The 21,612-nt window shown below is 30.6% G+C and overlaps 2 protein-coding genes across 3 annotated transcripts; one reads left to right on the plus strand and one right to left on the minus strand.

The window, feature by feature from the left end:
* Positions 1-12,970: 12,970 nt before the first annotated feature.
* Positions 12,971-15,695, plus strand: LOC111004293 (protein ARV1). 2 transcript variants are annotated; one of them, XM_022275278.2, is made up of 7 exons: positions 12,973-13,130; positions 13,386-13,505; positions 13,895-14,028; positions 14,326-14,468; positions 14,579-14,650; positions 14,965-15,132; positions 15,511-15,695. In XM_022275278.2, the coding sequence occupies exons 1-7, from the start codon at positions 13,032-13,034 to the stop codon at positions 15,621-15,623; spliced, it is 849 nt and encodes a 282-aa protein (XP_022130970.1). In that variant the 5' UTR covers positions 12,973-13,031; the 3' UTR covers positions 15,624-15,695. The 2 variants fall into 2 exon arrangements, with proteins under 2 accessions (XP_045488165.1, XP_022130970.1); XM_045632209.1 differs by lacking the exons at positions 14,965-15,132; positions 15,511-15,695 and having other exon boundaries at positions 12,971-13,130; positions 14,326-14,479; positions 14,579-14,653.
* Positions 15,696-19,182: 3,487 nt separating this feature from the next.
* Positions 19,183-21,537, minus strand: LOC111004299. Its single transcript, XM_022275285.2, has 5 exons — positions 21,526-21,537; positions 21,096-21,234; positions 20,459-20,669; positions 19,949-20,072; positions 19,183-19,434 (listed from the first exon to the last, which is right to left on the minus strand). Exons 2-5 carry the CDS (start codon positions 21,228-21,230, stop codon positions 19,326-19,328), a joined length of 579 nt encoding a protein of 192 aa, XP_022130977.2. The 5' UTR covers positions 21,231-21,234; positions 21,526-21,537; the 3' UTR covers positions 19,183-19,325.
* Positions 21,538-21,612: the final 75 nt, after the last annotated feature.

Genomic DNA, 21,612 nt, shown 5'->3' on the forward strand with positions numbered 1-21,612 from the left:
TTCTCTTTCCGCACAGAATGTGTTTTTTATCTGTGTGATAATCGTAAATTATTTAAAGTTGGTCGTGTAAATTGCTTGAAATCCTCGTTAAACTAAAACTAACGGATTACGGCCAATCCGCATTCACGCTCATCGTATTCAAAACATCGGGCCGAGTGAAGGTAAATAAATAATCACAGAATCCCTTAGAATATATCAATTGGTTTCTAATTTAGAAATGGTAGCCTAAATTTCAAATGTATGGAGAGAAAATACTCCGTTGTTAGGTGAAACTCATAAAAATAACACCCTCATGAATAAAAACTAAAACAGTTATTTTTAATTGCTCCCTCTAATACTTCGTAGAAGGGAATTACTTAAAATCGAATTACGAGTTCTGAACTACACAGGCTTAATAGAAGAACGAATAAGACAAGCGTAAAAAATCGCCAATGCCATGCGAGTAAATAATAATAGTTTTACATCATATGTTTTTTTCACTGTATTCGTTAAAATGTTGTATATGTTGTATTTTTATAGTTTTTTTTAAATATTTAGTCATTGGACATTCATTATTTGCATTTTTAGTTATTGTGTCACTATAAAAATTCAATTTAGTTTGTAACGTAAACTAAAAATTTTAAATAAATAGCTAATTTATTCTATAATTTTGCGTCTCTTTTAAATTGAGTTAACGATGTACAGAGAGATTTTGTTAAAGTTAAAAATTTAATTAATTTTTTTTTCATATGAATTAAGTGGAATAAACTTCGTATATTCGTTACCAGTATTTTATTTAAGATCCTAAAAAAAAACAATTCGTCATTTTTTTTACAATAATTTCTACAGAAAATCAAGTTTGGTGATGGAGGCTATTATAATTGAGCCAAAAAGTTATGCGAAACTTATAAGAAAAAGGTGATATCAATAAACTAATTATTATCGAATAGTTTCAGCCAGAAATTCACGGACAGTTTAAATAATTATGGAGGAATGTTTCTTTAATATGTTAGTGCATTTCCTTCCATTGTTCTACAGATCTTAGACTATGAAGTGATAAAATTACCCAAGCCGAGTTTATATGCGTCATTGAAATAAAACGACTTTATGATTACCGTAGGAAGCATATGTTCATTTTATATTACCATAATATATTCAACCAAAATTGTAATGCCTCTAAAATTTGTTAATATATCGTAATTTCGATTTTAACGCATTTTTTGTTCCCCCAAATTTACTTTCTGTGAAACAAAATGTCAGTATGTATAACCCATAATTATTATTATAAATTTTTAAATGTGCCTTAATGGCGTGGGCTAGTATTTAGACCATAAGTTTGACAACAATTATAAATAACTTAGTTTATTATTATAGCACTATGTTATTCACCGCACCCCTTCCAGCGTCAACAATCTTTCTTACCTACAATCCTAAAACAGCAAAGTGAGGTAAGAAATGGAGAAGGACTTGGTATGGACAGACTACAGTAACCCGTAAATAAATCAGTAATATGTTTAAATAACGGGGCCGTGGGGGTGAACGGGTTGGAGGCTTACTTAATTTTAAGTGATACTTTAACAGTGATACCGCCCACAGAAACATTGCTAGATCCGGTAATCCCATTGTTGGGCGTATATGACTTAACTGCGAACATTATAAGTTTGCAAGGACCCGTTAAATGTCTCATCGGAATCTCGCTAACAGCCTGACTCAGGCCATTAGGCCTGAAGCTGTTTGTAACAAACTTTTAACTGTCATAGTTTTAGCTTTTGTTTCTTTAGTTCAAATCTTTCCTGCTATCCATAACTAGGTAGGGTACCTGTAGTCTTATAACTAAATGACAATTTCTATAATTTTTAAAATTTCCGTAGCTATTTAAGTTTCCAAGCACTTGCGGTAATGTAATATTGAGATAAGCCTTTGTTTTGAATCAGGTACATTCAAACTCAGAATAGTGTCAAATCGTGGTTGATATATCCACGCTGTTTTCATTTTCAGTTGACACGTATTTCATTCATTTGATTCTAAAGTGACTTTAAGCTGTGTTTATCCAAGCCTTGAGTTATAAGTTAAATGAGCTTTGACACTACTTCAGTGATCGATGCATTCGAATAATTGATGCTTCACACAATAGACTCAAGTTTCATCTATTCCCAGAAGTAATAATCTATATGAAATATGATACTGTTCTAGTTGCTCTAATAAATGTCTATGGATTGGTTGATACTACGAAGAACGGATTGTTGAATATTTGACTATGGCAGGTGTCGAGCTTGTGAGTTATTTGCCATACAGTCCTGAACTAAAGATAAAAATCGAGGTATTCGCTTTACGAACCTTGAAGATGCGATGCAGTGGTTCCATCGAATGCGACGATGTGTAGAATATGTAGTAGATTACTTCGAGAACAATAAAAGTATTGGCAACTTTCTTCATTAAGCCGTTTTTCATTTTCAAAACATTTTCAGTGTTCCTAGGTTTAAACATTTTTCCAGCCTATGTAAACGAGTCTATGTCCGTATTTTTATTTGGGTAACCTATTTATAATTCAATGTACTTTTTGCACTTTAATTTAATAAAATTATAAACTTTTGGCGACGAAGACTTGAAGATTATAAAATTCGTCTCACATAGTTGGAATCACCTGGTACGAAATCTCCATATCTATCGAACGAATGATATCGTCAGTGGTTTTAAACAATAAATCCATTTAAAAATCCATATTAATGATAGTGTTAAAATGGGCTATCCATATTAATTCAGTTATCACAATTAACATAATAGGTTAATGGATTAAATCAGAATCCATCGGACAAGTTAATTCATAAAGAGCCCAGTAATGTTCGGATTATTTTAATCCTGTTATGAATTACTCCCTTATGAACGGTATTATGAACACTGCTTGAACAATTAATTTTATTCATATTTAATATGGCCTGAGTTACCTATTTGAAGTAGATTTTTAAACTTTTTTGTTACATTGCTCAGTGTTTAAATAATGTATGTACGCTAAATTGCGTGCGAATATTTTGTAAATCTTTCTCCTATTTTTCTTCTTCTCTTTTTCTATTCCTATGTGTCCAGTCGTTCACAAAAACGCGCGACCATTTTTTCGTGGCCTCAGATTTCTATATCGTTTTGTTATATTTTTTTCTTAACAGTCAAATAAATGAGCAGCCTTCGACGCCTGACACACGAAGTCGACTTTTTGGGTCAAATGAAGCCGGTTTCTTTACGATATTTTCCTACACCGCTCGAGCGAGTTAGATGCACAAATAGAAATAAAAGTTCATTAATGCACAGCCGGGGATCAAACCTACGATCTCAGGGATGAAAGTCGCACTACGACAACACTCCTTGGTTGTGTTTTTACTTCTCGTTTCTTAGTACTTAGTATTTACATTGGTTGTCTACAAGAGCTCATTAGCGATAAACCGCTGGTTGCACGCTATTAGTGATTTATTATGTATTCCTTGTGAGCGCGTCGTTTAATGTGTGTGTAAATAAATAAACACCATATACTTATGCTGGAGAATAGACTGGAAAATATAAAAGTGTGAATTGTCTTGATGATGACCACGGTCATCTTCTGAAATATGAAATTTTTAGTTATAAACAAGCTTATTATTTATTTCATGCTTAAAATATCAAAAACTAATTTAGAACAAAGACTTCAGGTGTATAATCTTGCAACAGTTAGAAGTATATTAAAATTCGTTCAAGTTAATTTAAACGCTATTTGGCGAAAACTCTTCGATGTACAGATTAAGCTTTTTTTTAGATTTTCTTCAGATTTTGATTAACGAGCGAGGTCTGTATATTATGTCTTAAAAGAATAAAGAGGAACCATTTGTATGTAAGTACGTTTGTAAGGAATTGGATCAAAAAGTACTGGACTGATTTAAAAAATTCTTTCAACACATCCTACATTATCTCTGATATATCGACTATTTTTATTGCAAGAAAAAAAATAGGGGTGTATATTCTAAAACTCACCGAAATGATTTTAAAAATTACCCATTGATGTCGTTGATTCTGTTATCATTGTGTTTTCATCAAGTCCCGTGCCCACTATTACTATAACATTATTATTTAGATATGTCCACATTTACTGAATGTTTATCCCAAAAGGTTAAAAAAATCTTACGACATCGGGACGAGCCGCTAGTTTTTAATATTTTTCTTGATTTGAAGTTTGCATTCTCCTTGAATGCTTTGTTTGCCTGTAAGTGCCTGTCTCATTAAAACTGTGTAATTACCAATCTATAAATGTGCCAAGCGTTGGAAAGCTATTGCGAAAAAAAAACTATGCATTAGCGGCAAAGATTTTTGTATCAATTTCTTTTAGTTCAGAATCAGATTCACGACTAAGTCTCGATGGTTCATTTTTCCGATTTCTTCTTAATTCTCTTACCAACCTACAGATATGAGAAAATCGCAGGAAAGCACATCAATACGGGCCGAATACATTTTGAGATGATAAAAAACTAACCAACAATAAAACCTTCCAAGCTCCAACAATTACGTCTCGCCACCTCAACACCGCACAATATTTGAACTGTGAAAAATCCTGGAAAATTCCTTTGTAAGCGAACGTCTGGATTCGTTTAAAGCCACTAATTGTATTACCGAGTGCGGACCAAAGATTTAATTAATATCGGATTCAGTGTCGAAACGCCTTACGCTTAAATATCTACTTTTATCCTTCAACTTTTTAACAGGAAGAATTATTGCGAACTGTATAGATACAATTACTCAGTTCAAACATAGGCAAAGTCATAATTAATTCCTTAATTCTCAATTTGCTTTAATAATTCCCACAGCCGATTACCAAACGGAAAGATTAGACTTTTTGTAATTATGATGCTTTTGTATGCAACTTCAATGTAGTTCTCTCAATGTTCATAGCGCTTAAAGACAAAGTCAAAAATAATTTATTCATATAGGTAACACAATGTATTATGAACGTCAAAAAAGAAATATGCGTTTAATGTCTCTAATTTTACATTTTCTGCCATTTCTAAAATCAAGGGCGTAGAACGGAAGAGAAGAGCTGGCAATAAACTCTCAGCCGCTCTATTTAACCGCCAAGTATTATTTAATTGTACTGTATTTACTTGAAAATAAGAGTAACTAAATATATAAGTTTTATATTAAATCTATGTATTTAGGTACTAAAACAATCAGTATTTGTTCATTTATTATGAGTCGTGCCTCGCAGCAGCTCGGCCGGCTTTTGTCTTGTAATACAACAAAACAACTAACAGGAATTTCGCTTCACACTCAACATTGTTAAAATTCGAGTCTAAAATGCTACTATTAAAAAACTGCATTCGAATACCGCGATAATAGAGAATAATAGAGAACATTTTAACAGACTTCAATTCATAAAGAAGAGCCATCATAATAATATTTATTTTAAGACTTGTGACAGAACACAGAAACAATAGCATATCGTATTTTTAATCTTAATATATATAAATCTCCTGTCACGATATTTGTCCGCGATGGACTTCTAAACTACCGAAAAGCTGATTTCAATTAAATTTTCACACCGTGTGTAGTTTGATCTAACTTAAAAGAAAGGATAGCTTACATCTCAATTTATTTATACCCGCAATATTGTTTTCTTGCAAATATTTGTTTATTATTTGATATAATTTTAACAGATGGCGCTATATTAAAGTACTAACGTTTCACATAAGTTCTCCTACCGTTTCCCTTGAATAGTTTACTACTATGTATATATAACAAAAATCTTAGCCACAGCAACGCTTGGCCGAGTCTACTAGTATATTATAAAACAAGTCAAGTCTTTTTCGAACACTTATAACTCAAGAACGGCTGTACCAATTTTCATCGTGTTTTATTTGTGATATTTGTCTCTTAGATTATAATGTAGAATAATTTCAGTAATGAAAAAGGATTTATATCGCTTGTCAAATATTTATGCGTTCGTTCAGAAATATATTTTTTATGAACTAAGGATAATATTAAGCTACTTAATATACAACCAATCAAGGCACATTGTAATGTTGAGTATTAAGGTATATGTATTGTATTACTTTCATAAAATTGTAAATTAAGCTCAGCTAATCTCTAACACATCACTCATTGACTGTCAGGCGGTACGAAGTTCGCCGGGTCAGCTAGTATTAGTATAAATTACTATGCCCTACTTCAGTGGAATAACATTGCAAATCAAACGGTGTATTTTATCCGCATTGTTCCAAATTCAGGCTCATTATTTTCAAGTTAGAAACACGTCTGCCGCTCGCGTGCCGAACTACCGACATTTGCATAGCGGTAGTTGTAAAACGCTACTCTATGCCACTTATCTGCTACTTAAAATACGTGCCTAAATGTTTGAGTTCACCTGTGTTCCTTAATAGCTCGCGTACATGCACTAAAACACCCTGAGTAATATATTTTTTATTTAAATTACTAGAACAATCTAGAACATACGAGAAACTTAAAGTGGAAAAGCCGAACACAAATTATATAACAGTAAGACTCGTGAAACTCAATGTCATACTACTTACCAAAACCAACAAACTTCGTGCTGAGCGCATAACTTCAAAAAGTTTATAATAATATTAAATGGCTTGTGAAATAAGGTGCCATTTATGCTTTCTATAATAAGCATTGGATATTAGGCAAGTTTTTATCGTTATTTCATTCTTATTTTGTTTCCGCAAGTTATAACTACGTAATCATATTCCTTCGCATTTGGACCCGATCCAGTTTTTGTTTTATACTCGCGGATATTATGAGATAAATTGTACTTCACTGGAATAATCACACGAATTTGGATAAAGTAGATTGTACTCGTTGAGAAATGAGATTAACTTCGTTTCGTGCCTCATTGTTTTATTTCACGATCTTTTTATAAGATCAGAATATTTATGAGTCGTAAATGATTTTTTAGGAAGAAAAATCTACATTACAACAAAATAAAATATACATTTCTTAGCTCATCGTCTAGTAATAATAAATGTATAGTATATTTTCTAAATAATGTTGAAGGTTATACTTCTTTTGGCGCGATGGAGAAAAATGAGGGTGTATATTTACCATGCGCGTAACAACCATCACCTAAATTCGACATCGTAAAGTTAAGTCTAGGTGGCATGGAAATCGATAACTATGTTCAAGTTGTATATTCTAGTATTTTTATATTTAGAACACGTGTTTCGTAACAGTATCTACAATTAAACAGTGTGAATAAATTAATATTATTTTGGTGTTTTTAAATTAATTTCATATACGACGGTGATAGTATTTACTAATTATTTATTTATTTTAATAGAATCTTTTTGATTAATTTTAATATTTATCGTTAATCACTACTGCATTTTAGTTATTTTTTTTCCATACGCCAAAGAACTTCTAAAGCACAAAAAAGAGTGAGTGTACATAAGTACACACACTCTTTTTTACATTAGAATGAAGAAATACGTTGTAATTTCCTACAGTAATTCACACCTTTGAACACAGAACTTTGTCTAAAGCGGAGTGAATAGGTATGCTCGTATTATCTTAAGTAGGTAAAAGTAAACTAAGTCTTCTCAGGTGGTAATATGATAATAGAATGCCTTCTACAGACATTGAATAGTTGTGACTAATTGAGTCGTAACTTGGTGAAGTGAATGCAGTCTGCAGCAGCCGAGGTAAACTTCGGTAACCTACTGTAAAAAGCCTTGTAGCCGAAGCCTTATTAGTTGGCGGGCCACTAAAGTCGCTAAATTGAATAATAGAATTAAATAAAAAATGTTTATTCATTTTAAGTAGGTACTTTTTTATACCTAGGTGTAAGATTTGGAAACCCTTTTAAGTAAAAAATACCTGTGTCAGGGTTCCCAGCTCTTCGATAAACAAACTTAATTCATAATTCCTTAAAATTATAACATTATTTTATTTATTTTTTTCAACCGTTATCAACACGCCTCAGTGCATGAGTAATGTGGGTGCAAATGTGTGAGTGAGTGAATGAGTGAGTCAGTGGGCGAATGAATAAAGTGTGCAATTACATATTAGGTCTCAGAAGCGGTTCTAACACTGAATGAAATATATTTTGAAACATTTATATGATTTTCGGAAGTAATATCCCGACAAATAACCTTCATTCACAATATACGACATCTGTTGTATGTTTAGGCCCATTACGAAAATACTGAGGTTTGGTATTTCGTTAAGCCATTTAAGATAATATAACAGTCACTTTAACCGTTTATTCTTTTCATAATATTACCAAGTTATGGCCAAGTTGATTCTGAATATTAACAAGCTTTAAAGATTGTTAAAAGTTTTTAAAACAAATTAAATTTAATCTTAATCAAAAATTACAAAATTAATTTTATTAATCTGCCTCAGACGAGGTTTTATTTAAAAACAAACAAGCTGGAAAATAAATTCTAGATTTTTTTTCTGAGCTTCCCAATTAATTTGTTATCTGTATGTTGTTAGAGGTGACAAACAAACAGATAACCAATTTATTATAATTAATGTGTAGTCAAACACATTAATTGAACAGTACTGTTGTACTAATTTGTCTTGTGTGTGGATGATAATATATTCTGCTCATTTATTCTGTAACGACAGCCGTTGTTTCTGTAAAAACTACGTATTACGCCATTAAATCTTTTACACCACCTACTTCAGCTGTAAAATTTACGGCAAAATGTTAGTAGAATGATGAAACTAAAGTATCATGTAGTTCATATCCTACAACTACCGAAGAGTTCTTAATATAGACTAATATTTTCCTATTTTAATCCAGACTTTATATTTAAAAGTAATTTAATATTATTTTATATCGAGGTTCCAGTGGAGCTTAATTTAATGGCCACAGGATACGGTGACGGCAGCGTGCGACCAGGTTTTTTATTTGAAAGTAACTTTCCAATTTCCTTCAAGAATTCACTAAAGTTTTTCTCTTTAAATTCTCGTGAATATAAAACGTTGTATAAAGGTTTCTTATTCAAACTACACAGTTTCTGCCTTTCACTTCCACTCGGAGCATTCATTTGTCTTCGTATTAGTATTTAAATTCTCCAGTGAGTTAATGTAAATTAAAATTAAAAGTTACCTCAAATTTCTTCCAATATAATCTGAAGTAAACTAAAAATTAGCTCGCTTTATTAACTGGAAAATTTATTGAGGTTAAATGTAAAACTTAAATACGAAAGATTTGGCTTCGGTTAGGTTTTGAAAATATATTGAATGACAAATATGGGCACTATGCCCATATTTGTCATTCAATATTTTCTTCTGTTCTGTTTAGAATTCTTTAGTTCACAAGTGTTGTTTATAACCAAAATATGCAGTGATAAAGTCATTTACTCGAAATAATACTATTATTCCTCCTCCTGAAAAAACAAAATGTGATCTGAGGATGAATATACTCGTATAAACTATAGGCAATATTTTGCTAATTTAAATAAAACACTTTTTACTGGATTGAAGCCATGTATTATATATTAGAATTATTTAACATAATTCTAAAATTTTCCGACTTCTTGCGTGCTTTACAGCGTGCGTGGTCACGGTGACTGAAGACAAAAGGTGTTGAATGTCAAACAGTATCACAGCTGTAGACAAAGTTACATTTATATCTGTATTTATTTTCCCGGAGTTGACATCGGCTTAAAGATACCGTGAGCAATTTCTGCAAAAACCCTTCAATTTTAAAAATTTAAAAATATTTTGAATAATTATAAGGTTAACAATACATAGCGGCAATCCGGTAAAAAGTGTTTTCTTTAAATGTGTAAAAGCTATGTTAATAAAATACAATACATTTTCCTAAACTAAAACTAAAAAGGAGGAGGTTAATTAGGTTTTTAATTTGCATACCTCAAACGGGCACATTTAATAACGTTCTCAGTAAAAAGCTAAGTTTAAATATTATGAGCGAACTCGAGATGGTTGTTTATTTTGTGGAAGCACCCAGTTCATTACATTACGTCTAACATGTCCCTCCATTACGCAAATCGCTCTCATTCGCGTAACGAGTCCTACCAGTTGCACTAGCTTATTACATATTCCTTTTATTAAATGATTGCTTTAAAAATAACAAATTCTTTATAAAAATATTTCACTCTTCTGAGTAGTACACATAGATAAAATAAGAATGAAGTTTATATTTTGAAAGGAATAATTAAATATTTTTCAAACTAATTTGTTATATTTTCGTAAGCAAGTTTTTTTAAATTCCCATCCATATTAAAGGAATTGGATTAAAATAAATAATTATTTTGGCTTTGAGTTAAAAATACCAATCTTCTGTAGAGTGGCGTAGCAACCTTGCGTGGTACCAGGTGCGTAAGTTTGTGGTGTCACCCCATCGAAAGTAAAAAGCAATACATTTTATATGATAAAGGACATGGATCATTTATTAAAAGATGGCGAGTATGGGCCTGGGAATCCCCTAACGACAGCGTCAGGCTCTTTTGTGGGAATCCCTGAATTCTACATAGAGATAAACCTGAGAACTGAGTGAACGAGAAGTGAAGTGTAGGAATCCCTGAAAAAGAAATTTTTATGCTAGCGATTTATTCTTTTTGTTTGTTCTTAAAGTTGATAGACCGGGTGGGTGTCACCCCAAAAAAGGTGACACCCGGTGCGGACCGTCCCCCCTTTGCTACGCCAATGCTTCTGTGTCTTTTTGTGGTTACTTATAGTAGGTAAACTTCAATGCCTGACCGTCGAATTTTGAGTCTAAAACCTATGTCATCATAGAAATTGAAAAGATTTCTGCATGACGGTTTTCTGATGTTTTATAGATACTTGAAGCGCGCCTTCCGTATGAGTAGAACGAACTAACGAGCAATAACAAAGTGGACTGAACCTACTGTAAAAAGGTGTACAGGACGACAAAAGAAAAGATGGACAGATGACAAGTAGATCTAGCGGGGAAAAACTGGATGATTGTTGCTCAAGACAAAGAGAAATATAAAATATGGAGGAGGCTTTACCCTGAAAGGGGCCACACAGAAACTAGACCACTAAAAAAAAAAAAATCTTACTTAAATGTTGTTTAAAACTTATACTATACAACTTAAAAAATACTATTAGGAATATATACTAACCTAACCAATTGTATGGATTAATAAATCTTTAATAATAATAATGAGTGGAAAGAGCGAAATTGCAGAACGTATTCCACGTATTTCCCTCTTCCGTCTTCCCCCTACTAACCTAAACATGTCAATCATAGGAGGCTGCGAACTGAATGGTTTGTTGATAATTTTGTGCTTAAAAATGAAACCCAAAAATTTTTTTTTCAATTACGTGCAACAAGATTTTTAGATTCTAAAAATAATGTATGACATGGCAATTGTCACAATGGCCACAAAAATTTTAAAAATTGTAAATCCGCCTCTGCCAACAAAAATTATAAGTGGATAACGAAATTAAATTTAATATCGTCTCCGAACCGTATGGTTTAGAGTTTTATTACATAATGGTAATTTAAATTACTTAGATACTTTTATTAGAATTGCTTATATTGTGTGTTATAAGTGTTCCGAATTGAGACAGTAATATTTATTGGCCCTTTGAGGGGCAAAGGAGCATGTGATAAATATTCCCGCCTTCATTAGTTCTTGTGTTTACCAAATGGGAACTCTTATACGCATTTATTATTAATTAACAGAACTACCTACTTAATCCGTTTCAGTTTATCTAAAAAAATATTTTAAATCACTATACTTTCATAAATGCTTTAAAGTTAGTTAGTTAGTAAATGACTTTATAATCTAGATATATACGTAATATTATGAACCTAACAAAAAATAAAAATTACTGTATGTTTCTTAGTACGACTTTATGGCGGATACATATACTTAAAGTTCTCCTACAAACGCCATTTCCATAATACCTTAAATTATACTTTGTTACACACGAGGGCAGGAAAGTCCCCAACATTTAAAGTTAATCCTCATAATTTCTTAGGTCCATATTTCCTCGTTACCGCGAGCCAGTCATCCATCTAGGTATTAACGACCCCGCGAGAACATGTAACACTTAAGAATTTTTAATTACATCGCTAGGTGTGATATATTTATCATTCGTTATATTTAAAAATTGTCACATACTAACACTAACAAACGTAAAAGCTGTGTCTTATAAGCTTATTTTATTTTTCTTTTGAAGAAATTCAGATTGGACTTAGGACTTAAGTACGTCACTGAGGACAAATAGAGTATCCTAATAGCAACAAGAAAATAAAATGAGTAATTGGGTATTCTAATGGTTTTTGGTATATTATATTAAATACTTATGTTTATAATAAAGTTTAAGAATTTATATGATTGTACTGTATTTATTTATAAGTTATCTTACAGTTACACATAAGTACCTATACAATAGATTACATTGTTAAACAAAATATGCGTTAATAAAATACAATATTGGTAACGTTCTGGAACAATGCTTAGAACCTGACGTCCATAGCATAACATTAACATAAAATAATATTTTTTTAAGAAAATATTATAATCTTTAATGAACTAATTAAACATAAAAAAATAATTTTTATATCGTTAATATTAAATGTAGGTCGGAATTTTAAAATAGCCTTATTAACCCCAATAAGCCTTTTGAAAATTACATCCATTTAATACTCCAAAGGAACTTAAAGAAAAACCACAATTCGGTTTTAACCGTATTTTATTGCTATTATTTTTTTGTAAATTACTCCAAACGAACTAAAAGAGAGATCGCAATTTAGTTTTGTTGGTAATTTTTTTCACTCGTACTATCCAGGGCCAGGTCAGGTATTTCGACCATACAGCATATATGCAGATACAGCGTCCTGTCAAACTAAAATGAATATTTTCGTATATTTAAACGCACAAATAAACTCAAGTAGAAACTATATAAAAAAGTTGTTTCTTAAGAGGAAAAAATACCTTATTTTGAAAAAAGTGCTGTAGTCAGCGCTTTGGTCGAAAAACTATAGTCTGCGCAGCTTCCAAATCATGTATTAAAAAAAATAAAATAATAATAAACAGCTTTATTTTTTCTTTCGTTCTTCACAATATAACAAAATGATTGAGAATAAACAATTTAAATGTGTTAATTGTAGTGAAAATGTTGGTGCACTGTATAGAAACTATGGCCCGTCTGTTTTAAAATTGAGTAAATGTGTAAGTAATTGTTTTTTACATTAAAGTCACCCATGATAAAGTATTTGAATTCCTATAGGATTTAAAAGATAGAAAGAAGCATTAAAATATTATTTATCAATGGCACGAAGGATTTCAACATAAGCACTTGAGTTATGTAAAAACTTGGTGTTTATGCTTTAAATATTTTTTATTGAAATGTCTAGACCCAACTATATTTAAAATTATTTCTAAAGTAGTTAGGTTAATGTTAAGCAAATTGTTTTTACATTACAGGAGCACTGTAAAGGTATAGTGGATAAATATATAGAATATGATCCAGTCATTGTAATGATTGATCTTGTACTGATCTCAAAAGAAGCCCAAAGACATATTATATTTAATACTGATTTTAAAGTAAGTAAACTTCTCCAAAAAGGCTGCTTTTATCATAGAAATATAAAGTGTTGGTTATAATAATTGTAAAATCACATGGGTTTGGAAATCTAATAACTCCTTTTTAAAAATGAAGGAGATCAAATTATGTGTCTGGTATATATGTAGTTGAATTTATTGTCCAAGCTTGATGTGGCTTACTATGGAAGTTTATACTTTCCTATCCTACCTCAAATCATTAAATATTAATATATTAAGAAAATTTCAAGGTTCTCAGGGTTGAGAGTTGTCCATTTAATTATTAGGTGTAAACTGCACCATAAAAAATTTATAACAATCTTACTGTTGAAATTATTTGTTCTAAAACCATCATATGATTTTGTAAATGTTAAAATTTTATTTTGTTTTAGGCCTATTGGAAGCTTTTTATAATATTAATAATGTTAGAGACTTATGGAATATGGAGAAATGATAGCCTATTTAACATAGTTGTTAACTCTGTCTGTAATATACAAAATAACAGTACCACTAATACTACATTTATGTAAGTTTTAAATTCAATTGTAATGCGAGGAGAACCTTGTCAACTTTCTGAAGAAAGTTTAATTCAGTTCAATTCAATTGAAGAGATTTATTTTGCTTGTTCAGAAACATTTTGACTGGATCAATATAATGCATTTCTGGGTCAACCAATAAAAATCAGTATACAAGCATACACTCTAATCCAATTTAATCTGAATAGAGTAAGTTCCCCTAACTAAAAAAAAAGTCTAAACAACATCTTTGCCTTAGCTATTATTTTAATTATTTGATGCTTAATTAAGTAAATTGTATTTTCCAGTAAATTGCCTCAACAGCTGCTTTTGGATAATTTAGAATCATATAAAATGGACTGTATGGATTGGGCTCGAGAAGAAAACGATGGTGTGGACCTATTTATATGGGAAAAAGATTTTTATATACAGTTTATATCAACATTGATGGGTAAGGGATATGTAAGTCTTACAAATCATTCAAATTTTTTTTAGATTGCTAGAAAGCTTACTATATGTCTTTGTAATTTGTTTAATAAATGATATTCATTATAATTTCAGGAATAATTGTCTTTATATTAATTGTTCATAGCACAATGGGATTATTCAGCAATTACACTAAAAATACTAAAGGTATTTATTTGTTATATTCTTTAAATTATTTTTAGTACACAGATGTAAATAAATATTGCCTTGTGGACTTGAATTAAAAGTATTCTAGCATTGCTAATAATTAGTGTTCACGTAAAAATGAATTCTTTATTCTTTGCTAATTGCTTAAGCTAAAATAAGTGTTAATGTATTTTCTTTGTTTTAAGTCATAGTCAATGTATCTATCAAAGTGTAATTATTTACTAATTAGCCATAATTTAAATTAATATGTAACAATATTGAAGTTTAAGCTACTGCTAGCATGGGCAAAAATTATATTTAACTTTTGTTTTCAGTGGGTATTGTTAAACTGTTAAAATCTTATTCATTAGCTAACACAAGCCTGTTGTTCACTCTACCTACTCTTGTGTGGGGTACACAGGAGACATCATCTGAGACAAGACTACTCCACTATTTATTAGTATTTCTCTATATGTTCACTGTTTTCTACAGTGTTTTTACTGGTAAGCCATCTTTGTGTTTGCAGAGTTAATTTGATGTAAAAACTATAAATTTTTGCCTTTAATTATCAGGTTTAGCTACTAAAAATAACATTGAATGTCTTGGAAATAAACAAAAATTTCAATAATAATAATAATTCAATTTATATATTTTTTTAATTCTTCTAAATGGATAAAAATGGATAAAAAATAATATATCAGCAATGAGATGTCCACTTCACCCTGGGATTAAGTATATAATAATAACAATAATAACTGTTTATGTTTGAAATCTTCAATTTTCACTAATTTTAAGGTCTTTGAAAGTTTTTTATAATTTTAATACATGTACATTTATTTCAAGGAAAAAAAAAACACTAAAAAACAAATTTTAACTTTCAGTACTCTATGAGAGTCCCAGACTATTTACAACAGTGATTTTACTGTTCAGCCACTTGGTGAAATTCGTCATGGGTTTTCACCTGCCTCCGCTCATAAGGACACTTACTACATGACAAGTAATTAATAATCATGATATCTGAAGAATGTATAGGTAGATAATTTTATAATAAAACACAAATTGAGTATCACAGCATATTTATTTAAAAATATATATCACTTTTACATCATGACATCATGTATTAGAAATTACCTTGACAAACTTATTAATTTGGAATGGTAAAAATATAACATATTTTGTGATATTAAGGTTTGGAACCCATTAGTTTAGGTGTATATAAAATTAAATTTAAAATAAAGACTAATTGGCAATAGAAAAATTGAGCAATAACTTGTGGTTTACCTTATAGTTTTGTAACAGGAAAACCCTACATTTTCTTCTTTATAATAGTACAAATTAATTTAAAAAATAATAATTTATGTTACATCATATCAAGGAATTAAATTTCTTATAAAATTAAAGTTTTGAATAAAATTCTTCAAACATTTTCCCTATTAAAGCCATGTTATGCAAGATAAACATTCGAGAGTGACATGCAAGAATTTCCATTATTTACTGTTTCTTATATTTTATTCTTTATTAAGTATAAACAAAATGATAAATAATGTTTTTCTTTATTCATAATTATGTGTATTTTTATGATACTGTTAACAGATGTGTCTAATTAAAAAAATATATTAGGTTAATAAAACCAGTAAATTTTAACTATGAACTAACTGTCATATTTGTTGACTATTCTATGTTAACTAGTCAATGAATGAACATTTTTCATAACGATGGTGAGAATTAGTTCACATCTAAAAGCTTCTTAAAATACAACAAGATCAAACTGCAGCATTTGTGCATTCATTGAAATATAGGAGGCATCTTTAACTAGAGAGATAGTATACATTAAAAGCCAGATTCATGAAGTTAAAAATAAATACAAAACATTTACAAAAGTTTTATGGAATATAATAATTGTTTTATCTATTCTTAATTATGGACTTAAAGGAGGATCATCGTGTCCAATCATTACATCTTCATACATGATGTTGTGACTTCTTCGAAGCTCTATCTTGTGCCTTATATACTCAATTAAATTATATTTTCTTATTACAACCACTAATCCTACAATGACAATGGATATTGTAAAAATAGATATAATTGCTGCTGTAACGTCGTACCTAGCAGTAGTAGCAGCTTCTTGAGGTACACATTCGTCGTAATATCTTATAAAGTCATCATCACATTCACACTTGTTTTCTTTACATATTTCGTTGTTGCCCGTACATTGTCCCATGAGGGTCGTATTGCAGGGCAGGATGTGCTCTGTTAAAAGAATAAAGCTCTAGAAATACAAATGGGATAAATTGACTCAATTAAATAATCGTCTACTTACCCGTAAGCGCGCATTGTAAGAGATTTAACGATATCGTTGCTATTATTTCGATGGCAGTGAGACCCATAATGAATACCCAGCTATTTCTTTGATTTTCACATCACAACTTGCAGGATAAAGAAATGTTATTGTCTGATAACGTTTTTACACCGACAAGTTAACTTTACAATATATAAACGTTCATCTCCATTCTCCAATCAACTAATAGCGTATCTCTACTGTTACTGTCAACAGAAAAATGTAAACGTCACGTCTAACTCAAAGTTCAAACGTCAAAGACACTCGTACGTCATTTGGGCTGCCAGTCGCTTTAAACTAAATTCTACCGCTATCGTTAATATACAAAACTTTGTCATTGTACTCTCTAGATTTTATAAAAATATTTTTATTTATTTATTTATTCAATTACAGACAATACATAGCTAAACTCATACTAAAAATAGACTACAATATATTAGTATAAAATAATATTACTCCATCTTCTAAGATTATTTAATATTTTTGAAGTGAAACTTCTTTTGGGCGCATGAAGGTAATTTGTTTACGGACGAAATGCAATAATAATATTAGCGTCACAAATATGTGCACCGGTTTTGTCGAAGTTAAGAGAAAGAGCGATTAAGGCCGATTGAGAGAGACTTATTTTATGGTGTGCAGAAAAAGATTCGACTTTGGTATACTGGCGAGATTACCTATGACCGCTCCTCTAGTGGTCTAGTCTGTCCTGTTTTATAGTTTGCGTTTTTGTTTCGTTTTAAGGTTATTTAATCATTATTTTGGTATATAATTAAAATTATATGTTATCACTTTCCGCCCTTTCTGCGTATTTATAATTTGACTGTCAAAAAATGCTGTGCTGTTGGTTGCAATAAAACAAGTGACAATCATCATTCATCGGCTGTTTAAATTTACCGTATAACTGAGACTGAACTGAGTAATTTAAAATTTGTGGAAGATGTTCCTTGCATCTACTATACAAACTCCCTTTCCTTAAATATAGAATTACATAATAATAATAACAGAATCATTCTTATTATACTATCCAAAAACAATTATTGAGAAAATCATTTTTATAATCAACATGCAGCGATCTTGATGACAATTGAACAAAATAGTTCATGTTGTTGTTGTTAAATTCATTAAAATCGAATTAATTTTTTAGTATGCAATGCAGAATACAAAAAACTATGTGCATCACCTTGATATCTGTTGGTCAACTAAGTGTTTCTTAAGGCAGATTCTTATGCACACCACCACTAATTGGAACCAGCTGCCCACTAAAGTATTTCCGAACCAATTTGACTTTGGGTACTTCAAGAAAGAAACATACCAATTTTTAAAAGGCCAGCAGCATGCTTGCTAGCCTACTTGCAGTGTGAGAATTCATGGGCGGTGTCACTTAATATCAGGTTAGCCGTTTTTTTTTTTCATCTATATGAATCCAATATTCAATAATAATTATTTTTATTATTTATTTATTTATTTATTCGGAAACCAAACAGAAACATGCTTATAATAAAAACAAAGTCAAAAATAAAACACAAAACAAACGAAGAACAAGTTTTTTAGAAACTAAGATATGAAAAATAGCATCATGGAAAGATATTTAATTCATATATGATGTAGAAAATTTACATACACTAAATATTATTGAAATTAAAATATATAGAAAAATTATGATTTTCAATTACTTGATACATCAAAGTGTTTGTGGTAAGGTTTATTTTTTTTTTGTTACTATTAGTGTGGTATTACCACCAAAATTTATAAAGGGGAAGTCAAGATAAAATATGGGTCATTAATGGGTAATCATTTAGATAAGGTTTTGATTGTTGGACTCAGTTTTTGCACTTAGACTCATAATTGGTGCGCTGTGCGTAAAGTACTGGCTAATTTAGCCAGCCTAGATCCTTCAAGAAGCACAGAAGTCTCTGGGAATCATTAAGAGATAAATAAGTACTTCAAATGTTGTGTGTTTTGTAACATTACTATTGATACGAAAACTATATCTGTCAATTACTAAGAATCTGTCTATGGATACAACTCAAATTCAGTAATTTCTGTGCCAGCAGTTTGTTTGAATAGTCTGTCAGTCTTAATCATATTATATTTTTAAAAATGTCACATAACACATTAAAAGATTATTATTTATTTATGAATGGCTCAGAGCAATTCAACAAAACCACTGAGTTATGTTAAAATAAATTTAAATGGATTAAAAAGAAAAGAAGAATAATATTTAAAAATATTTAACTAAAATTGGATCAAATTAAATTTAATAAAGTAATTCTTAAAATACATGTCTCTTGTAAAAATAATGGTGGGTTCATTACATATTCGATTTCAACTTTCATACTACTTGGCAATAAAATACAGTTACTTAAAGTTATATTCTTCGCCTGTTCCATAAGTATACTTTTCTGGTAAACTGTAATCTGCCTTGTCATATCCTTCAACATCTACACCTTCATTACTAGGACCTTCTCTGAAACGGAAAGCAGGAAAGGATGAAATATTTGTACTATGGACCTACATTGCACTACAAAATATATAAAATTACCAAAAGGTTTCCAATGTTAAAAATTAATTATTGTGTTCTTTAAACCCATTTAATTACATACATTATCCTTACAGATTATGTCTAATCGATAATATCGAAAATATATAAAACAATAAAGATATATATTATATAAGTATATACATATACACATAATATCCACAATATCGAAAAAAGTGAATTTACTCTTGGAACTAGATGTTTGTATTCATTTTGATCTTTTACACGTTAAAATATTTTAATGAAAAACAATAAGAATTGTAATTAAAACTTTGGCATCCTCGCTTTAGTTTTTTAGCCTAACATAGCTAACCTAGAAGCGACATAAAAAACCGATTGTAAAGATTTTTTCTTTTTAAAACGACACATTACAATGATTAGTTATTGGCAAAATTTCTGTATAATTCATAGTATTAAATTTCAAATTCAAGTTATTAAATACCTTAACTCCTCGTGATGTTTTTTCTTTGGGTTTTCTTCGTATTCACGTTCGTGTTCTTTTTTCTTTGGGTTTTCTACGTATTCACGTTCTTCTTCGTCACTTTCTGGTTCACGATAAGCTTCAACTTTAAAAAATGTGGGAACATTAAAAAGCAAGTAGGGTTCAGAAAATGTTCAAAATTTATAATAAAATACAACCGCTACAACATTTTTAGGTCCTGGCCTCAGATTTTGGAATCTGTTTCATGATCATTTTTAAATCTAATAGGCAAGTAGGTGATCAGCCTCCAGTGCCTGACACACGTCGTCGACTTTTTGGGTCTAAGATATGTCGGTTTCCTCACGATGTTTTCCTTCACCGTTCGAGCAAATGTTAAATGCGCACATAGAAAGTCAATTGGTGCCCAGCCCGGGATCGAACCTACGACCTCAGGTATGAGAGTCGCATGCTAAAGCAACAAGGCCAACACTCAAAATTTATAAAGATAATATAGTAATATTTTTAACCTACCTTTCTTCTCGTTTTGGTGGCTATGAGCTCCCGCATGGCCGTCATCGTCATGTCCAAAGGAATCCTGTTTCTGAAACTCGTAATTGTCTCCAGCCTTCTTGTGATAAGAGTCAAAATGCTGGTAACCCTTTTTGCCACCTCCGGTTTTTTTACGCGAGTACCCGATCTCACCATCTCCTTCGTTCTCGTAAGATTTATGATAATCTTCCGGCTGATAATAGTAATGTTTATTGTGAAATAATATAGGTCATTAAACTTACTTAAATAAGTAATTAAGCGCCCTAAATAGTTGCGTTACCAACAAAATCCCAAATATAACTAAACCAATATTCTTGGTATAACTTAGAAGGCTTTTTTACGTACCTATCTAAAAGCAACTTTAGTTTTTTGTACAACTTGAAAATGTACCTTTGCTCGGTTACTTTCTAAGATAAAAAATAGGTATTCCTCAGTTTGATTGCCTCTCAAATTTTGTCATTTTAAATTAACTTTAGAACTGTTTTTTTTTATGAACAAAGCCTCGGAAACTTGCAGTGTTCTAGGTACATATATGATGATTTGAAAACAATTCTTTGCAATTAAAGTAAGCATATACATAGGATTTTCTTTCGTTATTTCGGTTGTAAACGCGTCTTACCGCAGGGGACCTAACAGGCCTGATATATGAGCCTAGAGACATTGTATCATCTGCCACCATGAGGTCCTGTAGAGTTGCAGCCCGAGACGCCACTGCCATCTGTATCAAACCTATTACTAACAGTTTAAGATCCATGGTTCTGGAAACAAAGTATTTACGATTAGAATATTGTGGTCACTGAAGCGGTTACAGTTAGTAAAAACTTGTTGAAATCGATCGTCAAAGACCTTACTTTTTGACAACGTTTTCTAATAAATAATAAATAAAATACCATCTAAAATAAATGTGAAATAACTTTTTTAATCACGTTAGTCTCTTTTTAAAACAATTTATATATTTTTAAAATTATATCGTTTATCCAATTTCCAAACGACTTATTCGTTATTTACACTAGTAACCTACTGATTAATATAAGAATTGTCTTACTTACAAAAAAATTGTTCCGTCGCAAACTTCCAACTAGCCTATACATAAATTTAACTCAGTTTTATATAACAAAATGATTGCAAATAAATAG

This window comes from Pieris rapae, chromosome 18 (assembly GCF_905147795.1).
Source record: "Pieris rapae chromosome 18, ilPieRapa1.1, whole genome shotgun sequence".
Taxonomy (NCBI): Eukaryota; Metazoa; Arthropoda; class Insecta; order Lepidoptera; family Pieridae; genus Pieris; species Pieris rapae.